Source organism: Dermochelys coriacea, chromosome 3 (assembly GCF_009764565.3).
Source record: "Dermochelys coriacea isolate rDerCor1 chromosome 3, rDerCor1.pri.v4, whole genome shotgun sequence".
Lineage (NCBI taxonomy): Eukaryota > Metazoa > Chordata > Testudines > Dermochelyidae > Dermochelys > Dermochelys coriacea.
The window spans coordinates 158644250-158663319 of NC_050070.1; the positions used below are offsets into that span (position 1 = coordinate 158644250).

The 19070-nt window shown below is 43.5% G+C and overlaps 1 protein-coding gene across 4 annotated transcripts in view; it reads right to left on the minus strand.

Annotated features, from left to right (window-relative positions):
* Window positions 1-354: 354 nt before the first annotated feature.
* The window catches only part of XDH (xanthine dehydrogenase), a 74875-nt gene continuing 56159 nt past the window's right edge, over window positions 355-19070 (minus strand). For all 4 annotated transcript variants that reach the window (XM_043511656.1, XM_043511657.1, XM_038395583.2 and 1 more), the window contains 11 exons: window positions 18771-18916; window positions 15510-15591; window positions 14721-14816; window positions 12880-13008; window positions 11788-11862; window positions 10272-10324; window positions 8832-8946; window positions 8051-8116; window positions 4894-5082; window positions 3670-3837; window positions 355-746 (listed from right to left, as the gene is read on the minus strand). In XM_043511656.1, the coding sequence (XP_043367591.1) occupies window positions 696-746; window positions 3670-3837; window positions 4894-5082; window positions 8051-8116; window positions 8832-8946; window positions 10272-10324; window positions 11788-11862; window positions 12880-13008; window positions 14721-14816; window positions 15510-15591; window positions 18771-18916 (1170 nt within the window). In that variant the 3' untranslated portion in view covers window positions 355-695. The remainder of the gene's footprint in view (window positions 747-3669; window positions 3838-4893; window positions 5083-8050; window positions 8117-8831; window positions 8947-10271; window positions 10325-11787; window positions 11863-12879; window positions 13009-14720; window positions 14817-15509; window positions 15592-18770; window positions 18917-19070) is intronic.

Sequence of the window (19070 nt, forward strand, 5' to 3'; positions counted from 1 at the left end):
CGTGGTGGATTCTCCATCACTGACAATTTTTAAATCAAGATTGGATGTTTTTCTAAAAGCTCTGCTCTAGGAATCATTTTGGGAAAGTTCTATGGCCTGTGGAAGTCAGACTAGATGATCACAATGGTCTTTTTTGGCTTTGGAATCTATGAATTAACCAGTGCAGCCATTTAAATGTCATAAAACAGAGGCCAAATTCCAACCAGATGTAAGTGAGCAACGCTCCATTTAAGTCAACAAAGTAATATCTGCTTACACCAGCTCTGGTTAGCAACTTCAAAGTTCACAAAAGAAAAAAGGCCATTTTGACTGGAATTAGCACATCCAAGTCCTCCCCAGTTTTTCACATCTTGGAGTTTTATAATCATACTTAAAAAAAAATGTGTTTACAAACAAGCTTGTTGTAAACATTTCTCTGATCCCTGCAGCAAACTTAAATGAACCTTGCAAGTTTTTCAATTACACAGACAGCAAAGCCATCAATTTATTCTTCATTTACATTTTCATCCCAGCAATAACCTGCCAGCAATACCCTTTCCTCATGGAAATGATGATTCAACAATTGGATTATGGAGCTTCATGAATCAATGGATGAGACACGAATACAGATTTGTTTTCTGCTACAGAGTTTTTCTTTTTGGTCCCCTGGGGTAAAACCAGCTTCATGAGCAGACCTTGTTCCTTAAACTTCCCTTTTATACCCTCACAGACCATGGCTTAAAAGTTCCTGGTTTGGCAGATGGACACTGTAAAAAATGAATACAAAAAGTTAAATTGACTGATGACAGCAACAAATTGGAAGCATACACTGAATTTTTAATGCAGGCAGACTGACCAGATTGTTACCATTTGTGGTAGGTGGGCTTCATACTGTTAAATATCTAATCTTAGAATCCCCATCAGACAGAATACAGAATCTGTACCACATGTAACTAGCAATATGAGAACTGCAACAGTTCTGGTTCAGAGGCCAGATGACAAATATGCTGGGCATAATCCTGATATCCTTACACAGAGCTAGATGCTTCTCATCTCATCCACAAGACAAGTAGTAAGTCAAGAGCAAGGCAAGAAGGCTTTGGACAATTGTCTTTGCCCTTAATTACAATGGGGTTTTAATCTAAGTAATGACCAATGCCCCAGTCTTGCAACTGACTGCACATGGACAGATGCCTGCACAGAACCCCATTAAAGTCAATGGGGCTCCACTGGGTTTCAGGGGTCCACCTGCACACACTCCTACTGACTGTAATGGAGCACTGCAAGGAAGCAGGGTCAACACAGGCAGAGACAGATGCAGGACCAAGGCCTATATGAAGACTTCAGGGTAGGCCCACAGATGATCAGAAGACTGGACCCAATATTCATAATATTCAGTGATGGTCATCAAAGCAGAGAGCACAAAGACAGGCCTTAGTGGTACTCCTCCATTCCAGTATGGAGACCAACAATGTTAACGACAGACTTGCTAGATGCATTAATGTTTGGGAGGCATTCAGAAATAAGGGTGAGGAGCACCATGGAGATGCCAATGAATCATTTAATCTATGCCTTTGCATTACAGTAAGATAGAGTCCCTGGTAGTTGCCCTATTCGCATTAGTTAATAGAGCTTGGGAGCAAGCTAAAGTCGAGACACTGTTGCAACTTGTTCTAGCCTGGACCCACATTTTATTAATTAGATCAGAGAGAGAGAGCTGTGTAGAGAAATGGCTTCTAGGTTTGTTAGCTTGCCATTTTGAGCTCTGTTACTCTGAGGAAACTCTCTCTGTTTAATAAAAGCAGTGTATTCTTCTGAGAAGGAAATCCAAGTGGCTGCTTTATGATTCTTCAGTATATAGTAAGAATTTACTCTCAACCATATAATGCAGATAAATAGAAGGAAGAGTAATGGGAGCCTTTTCCCCAGTCTCCAGGTTCAGCACATGCAATATGGTCTAACAACAAGATTATTCAATTAGAGAGACCAGGTGGATGAGGTAATATCTTTTACTGGACCAGCTTCTGTTGGTAAGAGAGACTAGCTTTTGAGCCATACAGAGATCTTCTTCAGGTCTGGGAAAGGTAATCCCAGAGTCACAGCAAAATGAAAGATGGAAAAGATAGTTCAGCGTAAGTAGTTAGCACACATTGTAAAAGGGACCATTCAAGGCAGAGTGGCTGGCCTGTTAACACCTCTGCAGTCATAGGACAAAAAGGGTTTAATGGGTTACAGATCCTTGTAATAAGGCTCAAATGGCCCAGTGTCTGTTCAATCCATGATTAGAGTAGTTTCTCACTAACAGAAGTCGGTCCAATAAAAGATATTACCGGACCCACATTGGCTCTCTAATATCCTGGGACCAACACAGCTACAACTACACTGCATACGAGATTCTTCAATACCCTCTGTATCTTGTGCTCAATACTGAGCTTTTACTTAATAGGAAATCCAAACCCTGGTATGAAAGATTGTATGTATACAATACACACACACTTTAAAATTGGACCGCTCGTCTTATCATTACTTTAAATTAAAAACTAAAATATTTCTAAAAATCTAATTTATTTTTAACTGTTTATGCTGTATATTTTTCACACATTCTCTCATTATAGACAGTATGCAGTGTAGCTGTGTTGGTCCCAGGAGATTGGAGAGCAAGGTGGATGAGGTAATATCTTTTATTAGACCAACTTCTGTTGGAAAGAGAGACAAGCTTTCGAGCCCTATAGAGCTGAGGAAGAGCTGTGTGTGTCTCAAAAGTTTGTCTCTCTCAATCACCAACAAAAACTAGCCCAATAAAAGGTATTATCTCACCCACCTTGTCTCTTGTATAGACTGGTCAGTTTCACTTCCTGCTTAAAGCCAGGGTCAATACTGGGCTCTGTTGCACTTGGGGTGACCAGCTAGCAAGTGTAAAAAATCGGGACAGGGAGTGGGGGGTAATAGGTGCCTATATAAGAAAAAGCTCCCCAAATCGGGACTGTCCCTAAAAAATTGGGACATCTGGTCACCCTAGTTGCACTAACACTATGATATAGGGGTTGGGTTTCCAGGACAGCAGAAAAATGTATACATTAAGGAGATAAAACCTGCATTCATTGACAAGGCTTCTGTCCATACTAAATTTTGCAACGTCTGTTCCCTGCCATGAAATTTTATTTTGTGGGTGAAGGGTATCCTGAATTAGGTTGATAATGTCCCTTTAACATACTAAACTCACAATACCACATTGTATGGAGTCCCTTCTTGTAATGGAAGCTCTCCATAAGCAGCTGATGTTTGGATTTGCATCTTTCTTTCAATAGCATCAAACCATTGGACAAAATAGAAAGCCTCTATCTCTATTTTCAGAGTAGCAGCCGTGTTAGTCTGTATTCGCAAAAAGAAAAGGAGTACTTGTGGCACCTTAGAGACGAACAAATTTATTAGAGCATAAGCTTTCGTGAGCTACAGCTCACTTCATAGGATGCATCCGATGAAGTGAGCTGTAGCTCACGAAAGCTTATGCTCTAATAAATTTGTTCGTCTCTAAGGTGCCACAAGTACTCCTTTTCTATCTCTATTAAATGTCCTAATCTGATCACATGATCTGCCCCACAAAATGACTCATCTACAACCTGGGACGGGATGGCGTTGTTGAATTGGATCGTGGAACATTATGAAGCTGAGAGCGCCTAAATACTGTACCAATTTGGTGAACATGTCGACGCAGGCATTGCGGATCCTCTCCGGGGTGGCAGGGCTGTCTAGTCTGAATGGTCCTGTCAAGCCAGATTCTGCCCTTGCAGCGAGGATGGCATCTTTAATGGCATAAAACACAGAGGCAGACAGAAACAGGGGAGGCTCACCCACAGCCTGGACAGATAAAACACAAGAGAGAATCAGACTGACCCCAAACAGACTCCTCATAGTCTGGATTGGGGGACCATTGGAGGGAGAGGAGGAGCAGAAGCTAGCAGAGGTCATTAGCTGTTCATCTTACTCTTAACTTCCTTCTTTTGTAGGGTTTCGACCTTCTTTCCTACTAACAGCCTGAGTACATGATCATAATTAACATTAATAGACAAAAATAGCCTTACTGATTTGCAAGCACATTTTCCTGGAGCCAGGGAAAAGGAGATGAGTTGGGAGACAGACAAGGTAAAAACAAATATTTAGATAATGATGTTCTGAGGTCTCTTTATGTGCCCCCTTGAACTGAAAGTAAACTGGACACTCTTTGAGCCTGTGCTAAGATCATATGTCAAACTGCATACCGCTCAGTCCTAGCTATATGACCAGCTAAAGAGAACAGAGACAATCTGAAATGGCAACAGCTGAAAAACATTTACAGTACATTAACAACCCCTTATGGTGAGGGACCCTGCAACCCCAAAGGAAAAACAGCACTCTGCAACCAATGGGGAAAAAGATAATGGAATTACAACAAATCTGTGGGAGTAACACTTTTGTAAATCGGTAGCTTCGCAGTGGTTTCTATGCTGCATACCACAATTGCTCAGAGCTTTCAGAGTAACAGGAGGCATAGAATTCAGAACACCTGCTCTGAAAGCACAGACTATTTGAGCTAAAGAAGAATCTTTATTAGTGTTAACAGTATAGGGTTTAGGACACAGGTGAGCAGTTCAGACTCTCTCCAGTAGAGGGCAGCGGTTATAATGTATTAGCCATTTCACCATTAAATCTTTTAATATGGGTATTATCATTCATATTAACAATTACTGGTAGAAGGAATGCTAACAAACTGATTATAAAACGAACAGCTTATCAAAATGCTCTGATCTCTTCAAAGCCAGATACATCATTAACCTCCTCATTACTGTAAATGTGGTCTCTTTGCACAACACTTATCAAATACAGCTTCCACGGAAATAAGGATTAGTAGACGGCATGTGGATGCCAGGAGGATACCTTGGATGAATAAATCGCTTTGCTGTTTGGACAGTCCCGGAGAAGAGAGACATAGAATTCTGTTGGGATGTCTCCAAATGCTGGGATCTTGTACATTCCAGGCCCTCGGGTATACAAGTCTCCTTCAGGGGAATACCGCAACTCCTCCAGGGTAAAGAGCCCAAGGCCTTGGATAAATCCTCCCTCTATCTACAGAAGAAAGAGTAGGTCACATTCTTCTTTGTGCTCCTTCACACAAAAAAGTAATGACCATTCCAAATGGCACTGTCCTGGCCAAATTCCCACATGGATAATTACATTCTGTGTCCTTGCATTCCACTTGCATTTTTAATTGGATATGGTATTCTCCTTCTGTCCCTGCCCTATATTTGCTGTGTACTGTGGCTGTGCCCCACCCAAGAAGTGGCTGCATTTCAGTGGTGGATGGAGCAATTCCTCTATATCACAAATTGATACATGTAAAGTGATTTGGAATCTTTTGGGATAAAAAATATTATACGCAGTAAATGTGAGATACCATGTTTCTTATGCAGTAAATAAAAATCAAGACCCATAAATGGCAAGCTAGTGATTTCTTCCTAGAAGCTGGTATTGCAGGCCTTTAACCCTTTAGTGAATCCAATGGTAATTCAAAGATTTAGTGCAAACAAAGACATCTGAGAAGCTGAAGGTGACAAAAGATTTCTCTGAAAACAAGTTTTACTTATTTTATGCATTTCAAAATAAAACCTCCCACTTGCTACACACTGCATATTCCTGCATCATCAGCACAAGCAGAGATACTTGTACATATTTGCCCATTTCTCTGGGTAACTCTGTGGTGGTTTGCACACAGTAGCAATCAGGTAGGGTTGAAGACACTCAGCCATTGCTTAGACACTATAATGATGGGAGCTATAGAATAAACTATACTAGATTGGGTTGACAGAGGGCAAATTTTTCACAAGCATCTAAGTCTCATTGAAAGTCAATGGGACTTAGGCTTCTAAATCCCTTAGGTACTTTGGAAAAATTTGTCCAGAGACTAGAGAGACGAGAGAGCAAATACTGTAGAAGAACAAAAAGAAAAGGAGTACTTGTGGCACCTTAGAAACTAACAAATTTATTTGAGCATAAGCTTTCGTGAGCTACAGCGCACTTCATCGGATGCATCCATTTTCTTTTTGCGGATACAGACTAACATGGCCGCTACTCTGAAACCTGTCATTCTAGAAGAACAGGCTCTGAATACAAAAGGGTAATCATAAATTCACAACTCATTCCAAAGAAAAGGTCAGAAGAAGAGAAAAAAGAGCTGCTTGTAAATACACTAGAACTGTCTTTTAGGGGCAAGTCCCACTCTCTATGCCAACTCCGAATACCAGTACATTGAGATATGATGCAGGGGTGTGATAATCCCTGCATGTCTTGTGCTCCCTTCTTCCCAAAGGCTGCATATATTTGTGGATCGATTAGCCATGTCCTCTGGCCATCTATCACCTGTCCCCTAGCCTGTGATACCCCCAAATCCTCCTTGTGTGGCAGTACAGAAGGAGGCCCCTTGGAGCAGGCTTCAGTTATCCTGCCCCCTTCTTATGCATTCAGGGCCCAGCATGACTGTGGAAACAGTAAGTAGGATTTTCCCCACTAGGATTTTTGTTCCACAGACAGACTTCACTCTAAGTAGAGATTTCATTCTAACAGGATAGCAACCTGTACCTCATGATGCACTGGGATCACTTGAGACTTTCATCCAACTTCATTATAAATGGAGTTTCACTCTATCCCAGTCCACTATTACTGGGAGAATACCATTGCATTCAGTAGTGCAGTGTGTGCAAACTTCCAGTCATTCAGCCTCCAGAATAAGTAGTAGTAAAAGATGGACAGGTAACAGGCAATAAAGAAAAATTCACGGAAGCCTTCTCTGACTTTTACTAAAAATATGCATCACAAAATGAGGAGCCGCTAGGCAGCTGAGGGGGCCTGGCTGAGAGCTCTGGGAACTTGGTGAGCTAGGGTTCCCCTCTCCCCCACGGTTCTGAGCAGAGAAGTACCTCCACCACCAGAGGCTGGGAGCTGCGGGGTCCCTCTCACCCACACCTGCTTGGAGCCCCCGGCACCCGTGGCAGCAAGGAGCTCCGGGGGTCCCCCACCTCCTGCAACAGCCAGAAGCTGCATGGTGCCCCCTGCTGCCCATGGAGGCCAGGAGCTCCGGGGTCCCTCACCACCTGGGAGCTCTGGGGGTCCTCTGCCGGGACCAGCAGCTGCAGAGTATGCCACTGCCCATGGCAGCTGGGAGCTGCAGGGTACCCACACCACCTCGGAGCTAGGGGGCTCCACTGCCTTGGGTGGCGGGGGTACCCTGCAGCTCCTGGCCACCTTGGGCAGTGATGGGACTCTGCAGCTCCCAGCCACCTGCAGGCTGAAGTCATGGAGGTCTTCGGAAGTCCCAGATTCCATGACTTCCACGACCTCTGTGATAAAATCATAGCCTTACTCATTACTGCTAGTTACTGAAAAGTGTTACTGTGCGCTAGTTCCTGTACAAAAGACAGAGGAAAACACAGTCCCTGCCCAGGGAGCTCACAAGCTAAACTATTAATGTAGGTTTTAATACAGCTCCGAGCACCACTTGGGTACCTGAGCACCTTGGGCACTCATCCTGCAATCCTTACCGATGTAAGTACTCTTTACTCACACAAAACACTCCCATTAACCTTGACTGGACTACACACTGAGGTAAAAGCTGCAGGATTGGGGCTTAAATTAGCCATCATACATTGCAGACACAAAACATGCCACATGAGGATCTAATCTTACAGCAGTGCAAATCTTCTCTCCCCTGCAAACTCAGTATGCTTGCTTTCTCTGAATTCATTCCTTACTTGGGCTGAGGTACAGAAAAAACATCAGTGTGGTGATAACTGAAGGCCACATAGGAGCCTTAATAAACAATACCAAACAAGAGGATATCTCCCCGCACCCAACCCTGTGTCTATTCGGTTATTTCTCATCAGCCAGCCCAATATGCTTCTCTGTTTAAGAACTGCAGCACTATATTTGCAAAGATACGGCCCGTAGAGAGAAGAAAAGGAGAGGTGGTCTAAAGTGGCCCACAGCAGCATAATTTCCTGACCAAACAAAATGAGGCTGAATTGGTGATAATAACGCTTACCTGTCCTATATCTATGGCTGGGTTCAGGCTGGTGCCAACATCCATTACTATGTCTGTGCGAAGGTTCTGAAAGTTACCAGAAGTAAAGAATAAATAAGCAAAGAGAATAACTGAAATTGGGCAACTGTGACTTTATACTTTTTAGTTAATATATCCAATACTATCCACATTTTGGCCAGTATTTCTGTTTTCACACATATATATGTATGGTATGGTATATAAGGACGTCTCACTCCCCATGGGTCATATATTAAACAAAGCTGATTGTTGTCTTTAAACTTAATATTGAGCCTGAAACCAAATTCAGCCCTGGGGTAACTCAAATGAAGGCAATCAATTTTTCTCAGAGATCTGTTTGACGCATTATCCAGGTTGCCGGTGATCAGTGCTTTGTATCGGAACATAACAAATGAAATCAATGTCATGTCCAAGCAAGCATTTTTTAATAAAAATTTCCCAGCCCTACTTTTAATGAGTAACTCAATTCTCTAATCTTTTACTGCTGCTTTGTGCTTACATAGTGCTGGCACCTTTGATTTAACAACTTCAAATGGTTTTGCAAGGCTCATAATACACTTGTGAGTACATAATTATTAATATATTATACCAGCTTTACATATGGTTACATTAAGGAACAGAAAAGCTAAGAAATTTGCTCTGGGTCACAGTGAGTCAATGGCATAGCTGGAAAGAGACTAACTCCCAGTCTTTGATCTAACCACTAGACAATGCTTTCTTCACCTTAACTACAGAGGGTTTATTAATCATCTACCCCACTCACCTTGTGGTCACCTGTCAGGCAGTCTATCTCAACCTCAGAGCAAGCAACCCCATAAGAGAAGTAGTTGAAAGGATTTCCTTCATTTTTCTCATAGTCATACCGAAGGTTAGGAATTCTTAACAGAAAGAAAACAAAACATTTCTGATTGCATTCATAAGATTTTCTTATACTTCACACATTTTCCCTCTGTGTAGACTAGATACGCAGAAAGTAAAAAAATAAAGAAATCCAAGGCCATCTTGCACTTGATAAACGTAGTAAGACTCCTTGAAGAATTTTTATCAATCTTAACTAATCTATCACTTGTTTCTCTGGAACATAAACATTTATAATGCCCATATACAGTCCCGATCCAAAGAGTCAATATTAAATACTTTATGCAAGGCATAAAATTGTGCATGTCCCAGAACTAGTTAAATTCTGTGCTGACATGAAATGGAGCCAGAGAATAAGACTGACTTATGGAGCGATTCATTTTTTTGAAGTAGTTCACAGCAAATCCAGTGTTACGCAGCTGGGACTGTTTATGTAAATACTGGTGTTTTGTTAAACACCAACGAAGCCACTTGGCTCAGAGACAAATGCATTTCAAAGATGCAGTGAAAACTGGCTCACATCATACATTTCAGTCCCGTAGTATCTATTCTCAATATCAAGTTTAATGTTTTGTGATGAGTCCTATGCCCTTTATAATGATGGGGTTGGGTTTGCCTCTGACAGTAAGGCTGATTGATGGGAGAAATGTTTCATTTTAGAGCTACACAAGAGCCAGCATAAAAAAGAAAAAGCGTGAGAATGAAATTGAAAACAATGGGATCAGCTCATGTACTGGAGGCGAGAATGTGGCTTTATTTAATTGACTGCCTCTAATACCATTCTGAAAGCAACAATGATCCCTTTGCCCTAAGGGGCAAATCATGACCCCCTTCTCCACTGGGGATGGAAAACCTAAAAAGGCAGTGAAAAATCAGGCAGTTCTAATCTTTAGGGAAGGCAGAAAGCTGGGAGCCAAGTGCCATGCAGACCCCTGGGTCAGATTCACTTACATCTCTTTAAATCTGAACTAACTCCACTAAAGTCAACAGTTATTCCAGGTTTATAATAGTGAAAATGAGATCTGAATGTGGCCCCACACTTGTCTCAGAGCTGTGCTCCACCAGTGACTCATCTTCCCTAGCTCAGGAGCATGTTTGAGAGTAGAGGTGTGGCTGATGGATGGGCTGCTACAAGAATCCCTCAGCTGACTCTCGTCATGCAGGCCAGGGCATGCAGCTGCTGAGATGGCTACTGCAGCCTTCACCAGCCATAATAGCTGCAGAACAGCTTCATGGCCCAAGAGGAGAGTAATTATCCACCCGGTAATCACCATGGAATGCTCCTGCACATAGACTATGTAACTAGGCATAAATATTACTGCACTACCCCAGCTTTAATACTCACCTGTAAAATCCTGTGGCTGACAGACTAACACATTTAACGTAGGCTGCTCCCACCTGATAAAATAAGCAGGTTTTTTAAAAGTTAGTATTATTAAACTAATTCTTGTACAATAATCTTCTGAGAATGCATTCTGAGGAAGCCTGTTGCCCACATACTCAATAGGGGATGACATTCACAGTAGAGCGGAGTGAATAATTGATTTTTGGGAGCCAAACATCTTGCAATTTCTTGATTTTCTAATCTTCCTTGAAAGGTCTGCACCATAGTAAAAATATCCTCAAGCACAGGAGACTTGGAACTTGGAATCTGGCTGGGAGATTAACACATGGAGGTATTTCAATTTGAGTAGTCCTTGACAATACAATGCAAGGTGTGCCCACTCTTCAGATGTTGGAGTAAGGGAACTATTGTCCCCACTGAGGATGGTGAAAAGTGTCCTGGAAGTTTCTTACAGAGAAGTCTTTTTTTCCACAGAAACACTTTGCTGTGAGCAGAGATTTCATTCTCATCAGGATTGCAATCTGACCATTGAGATACAATGGAACCATTTGGGATTTTTCTCTTAACTTCATTAGAGATTAGACTTCAGTATGCCCAAATTAGTTATAAGCAGGTTCCTGTGTGGGAAATCTTCCTTGTAAAACCACAAGTGGAAACTAGATGTCACCCCCTTTGGAGTTCACCCCTCTCAAGTATCCTTTTCCTCCCAAGCTAAGTTGCTGCACTGTCTATCCTAGAGCCTCCCGGAACCTTTCCTACAGGATGAGCAGGGATGGCAGATTTCTCTACATGTTTGATTTACCAACAAAATAATTCTCTGAACAGCCCACATCTAACCAGTACCAGGTACCCCTCTAGCCAAATATAACATGGTCCTTGGGAGCCAGAAAATTCTAACCGCATTATAGGTGAAACCGCGTTATATCAAACTTGCTTTAGCCTTGAGCATTTCCGTTATAAACAGTAACTTCCTGCCCTCTAACTGACCCCTCAGAACCCCCGACCCATCCAACCCTCCCGCTCCTTGTCCCGACTACCCCCTCCAGAGACCCCCCCTGCCCCTAATCACCCCTCCCAAGACTCCACCCCCATCTAAGCCCCCTGCTCCTTGTCCCCTGACCGCCCCCTCAAGAGACCCCCTCGTCCCTCATCACCCCTAGGACTCCACCCCCTACCCAACTCCCCTGCTCCCTGACTGACCCCCTGGGACTTCCACACCCTATCCAACTCCCTCGTTCCCCACCCGCCCCGCCCCGCCCCTAGAACTTCCGAACCATCCAACCCCCCCTGCTTCCTGTCCCCTGACCACCCCCCAAGACCCTCTGCCCCTTATCCAACCCCTTGGCCCCGGCCTGGCACCCTTAACAGGCCACTCAGAGCAGCATGTCGGACCCAGACACGCTGATCTGCCGGAGAGCATAGCCCCGTCCTTCAGAGCACTGCTTTACCCGTTATATCCGAATTCGTGTTATATCGGGTTGCATTTTATCAGGGAAGAGGTGTATAAACAACTTACCCAGTCCTTCCAGGATCCTTTGGGGTTTGAACGTTTGAATGGCTCTAGCCTTTCTAAAATAGTCTCACAAGCTTTCTAAAAAACAAAACAAAATAAAGAGCACTTTTTAAAGTAGGCCTTGAAAATATGAATTTATTACACTATCATTCAGTTACCCTCTGCTTAAATCAATGTTGTCCTTAGGACACTGACATATCATTAAATGGACAAGGTTCAGTAACTGGGAGAGCTGATCATAAAGGCGTAGTTTGACTGGGAAATAAAAAGATTCTAAAGCTGATTGGTTAAACTTATGGTAAAGGGAGATCCCAGTGATGGCACATAGCCAAGCCAGTCTAAGTGTGGGAAAGCAGGGTGGCAGCCCGGAGCACAGACTTGCAGGGGGCACTGTACTGCAGTGGCCTGCCATTTTGGCTCAGCTGTGATTGGCTGGCTGTGGTGGTGCTTTTGTTTTGTTTTTTGGTTCAGCCACTGTGGGCAGGGGCACCAAAAATGTTTTCCATCTTGGCAGGCAAAAAGGCTAAGGCCACTCCTGGTACAGGGTCTTGTGAGTCATGACACACACTATTGGATGGATTCTAGTTTATAAAAAAAAACTTTGCCTATTTTAACCCCTTTCAGGCCACCTGAAAACATCTAGCAAGGCGAGCTTGTAGCAACATGGAAATAATTCACCATGCCTTCATGCAATTCCCTGTCCTGTGCAGCATGCCTGTAGATTTGATGCCAATTCCATGTAGTCTCCAACCCATCTCCATGTTATACTTAACAGCGTACCATGCTTGCGGTTAATACAACAGACATTACTAGGAAGCGATTAATTTAAATGGCTGCCTTTCTTCAATTTACTAATTGGCAATGGACTGAACATGAGAGTTTCATAAAAACCTTGAAACTAATATGGCCATTCATTAGCTGTGGCATCCTAATAATTGTGGCCATCACAAGGAATTATGAGGTATCGCGTGCTTATTATTTCCTTTTCAAGGACACTGGGCATCCCATATCTTTTTAAAGGAACACAGACAGCATGTTTTTCTGTTCTGGGGCCCTAGCCTAGCAGATAGAGGTTTGAGTTACGCAATGCCTTACATGGACAGCCATCCCATTAAGGTCTGTGCTGACAGAAGCGGCTGTTGCAGAGGTATTTGGGACAGTGTTAGTGCTGGTCTCACTGATGTGAATGCTGGTGGTGGGGATTCCCAGAGTTCTGCTGGCAACCTGCAGAGCAACAAAAAATGACTGTTTGGTGTACATATTTGTGAGGCATGCCATTCCCTATCCACAATATCCATGCTGCAGCCTTCTCTTCTCTCCCATCCCATCCCAAGTTTCACCTCTTTTGGTTATTTGGTGTCAGAGTTAGCTCTAGGTTTGTCATGGTCAAGCATGAGAACTTGTGTGTTTGTCGAATGTCCTTACAACCATTTCATTATTCAGACTTTTTTTTTTTTGCCAGCCCAAGATTCAACAACTGTAGAAGATAGAGAGGAAAAAGTTCCAGTACATCACCCAATCCATCTTCTTGCCAATGCAAGAAGTTTTGTCACAGCTAGCTTTAAATGCCTCCAAACAATGGGGGCATATGCTACCTGCACATATAAAATATGGGGCAATATATGCAGTAAGTGCCCTTTAATTGCTATAACATTTATTGCAGTTACTGTTTCTGTAACCTTCCAGAATTTAAGTCCATCCTGGGTATGGGCACTCCTGAGCTCTTACTGCAATTTTCCATTGCACTGCAAATTTCATACTCAAAAACATTACAATCTACTTGTCACTCTAACTGTTTAAATGAGCCATTGTGCAAAAGCTTCCGGTTATCAGAAGATGATGCTTGCTGCAGTACTGTCCTGCATGAATAGGTCACAATGACTTCCAGATAACTGGCTTTATATATGTCATGTAGCATCACAGACCAGGTTATGGGAAATCCTAGTGAGACGGAGGGATAGAAGAGCCCAGAAGTTTGGGGTAAAAAGTTTCTAAACATCTTTCTCTCTTTGACATGAAATAAAACCTTAACATGTTCTACGAGTCTTAGGGTTTCAGAGTAGCAGCCGTGCTAGTCTGTATTTGCAAAAAGAAAAGGAGTACTTGTGGCACCTTAGAGACTAACAAATTTATTTGAGCATAAGCTTTCGTGAGCTACAGCTACAGCTCACAAAAGCTTATGCTCAAATAAATTTGTTAGTCTCTAAGGTGCCACAAGTACTCCTTTTCTTTTTGAGTCTTAGGGTGAAATCCTGGCTCCACTGAAGTCAGTGAAAGTTTTGCCATTGACTTCAATAGAGAGAGGATTTCACCCACAGAATTCTAGAACCCATTAAGTTCTAAAATGTTCTGAATTATGGGTTTCAGATTCCCGCATCTCTAGCAAAGCCTTTTAAAAAAAAATTAAGCCAGATTCTGATCTTGCTTATCCCAATGTAAATCAAGACTAACTCCATCAATATCAGTGGAATTCCTCCAAATTCACATTGCCATGAAATCAACATCTATCTTTATTAAACGTTTTAACAAGATATGTCAAATACAAAAGACAAAGAGAAATATTAGTTTAAATATAATGTGAAAATTACAATTTTATAGGATCAGAAAGAAAAGATGTAGCTTCTTCTGGCAATAAAGAGTACAGCCTTATTCATACTGCATAGTCTGCACGGCTACATTAAACTGAACATATTAGTGTAAACCAGTGTGTATAGATATTGCAGATTATAATCTTCACTTCCCATTACACCATCATTTTAGAAATCTAGCACTGGTGCTGATACAACGAGTGTGATTATTAGAGTTTAGGACCCTATATAAACCTACAAGCCATTACAGCAGCTCCCTTACTGCCTGTTGAAAAGAATATTAGGGAAGTGAGACTGGAATTTATTTTAAAAGAGGTCTCATGCTGATGTGTCTGAACTCATCATTACCTGAATCATCTTGGTGTGAAGTCCTTGACCCATCTCAGTCCCACCATGTGTAAGCAGCACTGAACCATCTATATACACATGTACCAGAGCCCCAGCCTACAACAGGGATTATTAAAAAGATAGAGGGTCACCATATGAGCTAGTAAATTACCTGGCAGATTTCAGTTCCAGGGTACACAAATAAAAGCAGACTTTGGGACTAGCCTAAAGAGGCAAATCTGATGTAGAAACTATCAGAGACAAACTCAGGGGATCATGCTCCTCTTTGTATAACTCTCTGAGGCCAACAGTATTCATGCTCATAATGAATTTGGCCCATGATCATCGGTATAACTAGGCTCAAATTACAGAATAAAAAAAAACCATCAGCCACGGTTTTCAGCTATGGGAGCTGGATACGCCAATCTGAACCTGCTGTTAGTTGCTTGTGAAACAGAGCATTCTCTCATCCAAACCTGACAGTGTCACCCAAAACCCAGCTAGCCCAAGATATGTATGGACAATAATGATTACTGAATTTCAACAAAGCCAGCATATTCATACTGCTATTATTTTTGAGGAGATTAGGGGTGAGGGGGCATGAAACTGGCCGTGTCATGGGGTCTTCTGGAAATATATAAACCAGTAACTGTGGCATATAATGTCTGCATTGGTTTATAAAGATGCATGTCATTTCTCCACTGGGGACTTTCAGAGAAGGACTAAACCATTTTGATACACAAGGAGAACCTGGACTGGTGAGCATAACATCTAGTTAATCTTTTGCAAAGATTAATGAGACTTGCAGACCTGATTCAAAAAGGAAAGAGTGAAGCTGATCCCAAACTTTGTAGGAATAATGGCTATCCCCCTCTTCTTCCAGCGATTCTGTCTGGAAGAACAAAGCACTGTTAGTACTCCTTCAGCTCTCAGTCAGGCATTCATCCTAAATAGGACTCTGTTCTTTCCTCTAATTCAGTAAAGACAAGTGCAAACTACTACACTTAGGAAGGAAAAAAATCAAACACACAACTACAAAATGGGAAATAACTGGTGTGGCAATAGTATTGCTGAAAAGGCTCTGGGGGTTATAATGGATCACAAATTTAATATGAGTCAACATTGTGATGCGATTGGGAAAAAGGCTGATATTCTGGGATGTATTAACAGGACTGTCATACATAAGGTTGCCAGGCATCCCGTTTTGGACCAGAACACCCAGTCAAAAAAGGATCCTAGTGGCTCCAGTCAGCACCGCTGACCAGTCCATTAAACGTCTGGTCAGCGATGCAGGAGGGCTAAGGCAGGCTCCCTGCCTGCCCTGGTTCTGCACAGCTCCCAGAAGTGGCTGGCATATCCCTGCGGCCCCTAGGCGGAGGGGTGATCAGGAAGCTCCAAGAGCTGCCCCCACCCCCAGTGCCAGCTCCACAGCTCCCACTGGCCGGGAACCGCGGCCAATGGGAGCTGCAGGGGTGGCACTTGCGGGCGCAGGCAGTGCACAGAGCCCCCTGCCCACTCAGCCTAGGAGCAGCAGGGATATGCCAGCCGCTTCTGGGAGCCGCGTGGAGCCAGAGCAGGCAGGAAGCTGCCTTAGCTCTGCTGCGCCACTGACTGGGAGCTGCCTGAGATAAGCACCACCTGGCTGGAGCCTGCGCCCCTATCCCTCTCCTGCATCCCCTCCCGCGCCCTAATTCCCTCCCACATTCCAACCCCCTTCCCCAGCCCTGAGCCCCTCAACCGCAGCCCTACCCCAGAGCCCACACCCCCAGACAGAGCCCTCACCCCCTCCTGCACCCCCATTCCCTGCCCCAGCCCAGTGAAAGTGAGTGAGGGTGGGGGAGAGCGAGTGACAGCAGGAGTAGGGGAATGGAGTGAATGGGGGCGCAACCTCTGAGAAGGGATAGGGCAGGGGCAGGGCCTCTGAGAAAGGGCAGGGTGTTCGGGTTTGTGCAATTCAAAAGTTGGCAATGTGAGTCGTACTTAAGTCACAGGAGCTTATTGTCCCATTCTAGGCAGCACTGGTGAGGCCTCATCCTGGAGTATTATGTCCAGTTTGGGGAACCACACTAAGAAAGATGTCAGCAAATTGGAGGGAGTCCAGAGGACAGCTACAAAAATATTAAGAGATTTCAAAAATGTGACCTGTGAGAAAAGGCTGAAAGAATTGGGCATGTTTAGCTTAAAGATGAGAAGGCTGAGGGGGGACCTCATAACTGTCTTCAAGTATGTAAAAGGCAGTTTATAAAGAGAACAATGACCGCCTGTTCTCCACGTTCACCAAGTGCAGCGCAAAGAGCAATCTGCTTAATTTGCAGTGAGGGAGATTTAGTTTAGACCAGCAGTTCTCAAACTATGGGGCGGGTCTCCCAAAGGAGGTACAGGAATGTGTCAAGGGAGGCACAAGCTATGTGTGTGTTTGTTTAAACAAAGCAGAGGTCTAGCTGTCAGCCCCGGGTGGCTGGGGCTCATGCTGAAGGGCCGTGCACACCCAGGAGGTGGGGATAAAGGGGACAGCCGGAGCTCTCCTTCCCAGCCCCCCAATCCCACACCAGGAGGCAGTTCAGGCTTAGGATCAGGCTCTCTTTCCCCTCCCCTTCCCACACTAGGAAGCAGAAGGGCTCTGGTTGTCAGCCCCAGGGTGGCAGCAGCAGTGCAGAAGTAAGGGTGGCGATGGGGTGCTAAGTCTGCTATGAAAAGTGATGACAAATATCACTTTCCACATTGCTTCCCTTACTTCTGCGCTGCTGCACTCTTACTTCTAAGTCTGCTGTGAAAGGGATATTGACAGATTTATATTGCCACCCTTACTTCTACACCGCTGCAGGCGCGGAGCGGCCGTCAGAGCTGAGCACCCAGCCAGTAGCCCCTGCTCTTCACTCTGCCTTTAGAGGTGGGTTGCTGGATATGTCCTTGGGGGGGTGGAGGGGGGCAGGGCACATAAATGACTACAGACACAAAGAAGGGGGGGGGGGCGATCAACTAAGATTGAGAACCATTGGTTTAGATATTAGGAAAAGCCTTCTAACTCTAAGGACAGTGGAATACTGGAATAGGTTACCTAGGGAGGTTGTGAAATCCCCGTCATGGGAGGTTTTTAAGAACAGGTTAGACAAACATCTGTCAGAGATACCCTACATATACTTAATCCAGCCTCAGTGCAGGGGGATAGGCTAGATGACCTCTCAAGATCCGCTGTGACAATTGGTCTATAACTTTAGCTTGCTTATAAATTTACCATGGAAAGTAGGTCAAGTTATTTTCAAGAAGGAATGTTACAAGCAGATGCAAAAGAACCAGACAGAGACTAAATCAGTCCAAACAAAAAGCCACATTGATATAATCCAAGGGTTGTTGAAATTATGCTTGTTAAAAAACAAATGATGTGGAGCTACAATTTAATGAACCGAAATTGGTGTGTCAGATATTCAGCCTAAAGGGTGGACAAAATAATAAGGGGATGGGCTATTCCACCCATTACACCCTTTTTGGATCCTTAAAGGAAAAGGCTTGCGGGGGGGGGGGGAAGAAAATACAGAAAGAGCAGATGTAGAGGAAGATCTGACGGAAGCTACTGAAGTGAGTTCCACCATCCTAGCTGTCACCTCCACTATTGCCTTTGCCATCCTAATCGTGAGGGATGTCCTGACCAGATCAGGCGAGAGAGAGAGCCAAATAACACCAAGGAAATGACTGTCTGCTTTGATGAGCATTTGGCAATGAATAAGTCAAATAAAGAAGGCAAAAAGGCAGCGTGAAACCCAGCAAAAAATTGCTTTTATGTGCAGCTGAAATACTATGCAAAGTATAGGTCTGATATACCCCTCCCTCTACCTCCTTATCCCTACAAAAGTATAAAGCATTAGGCCAAATTAATCCCTGGTGCAAGTCAATAGGATGACCTTGACCCACTATAGTACTAAGAGTCCTTCCCACAATGGGACTGAAGAGACTTCAAGAAAAGAAAAGGAAAAAAAAAAGCCACATCTTTACCACATGACTTTGACTCTAAGTCACCCATGTTACTGATTGAACTTTACTGCCTGGTATCCCGGCAAAGAGTTAAACACCAACCTATTGAATTCATCAATGAGTTTCCTTCTGGCGTAATACTTAGAGTTCACTAGACACTCTTCCCAGCATCTCCGCAAAGTGAACCCTTCAAGCTTTTGGTTAAAATGGGTCAGGTCTCCTTCATTGTAAAGATTCAGCTTTCGCACCTTCCCAAAGAAAGAAATATTGATAGGGCTCGTTAAGAATAATGAAATTAGTGTCTTAGTACAAGAGTTTTTAATTGAACAATATCATGAACAAATTGAACTTTAGTTGTTCATCCTCCTTTTCTGGCTCCACTGAACAATATGTTGAAAGTCC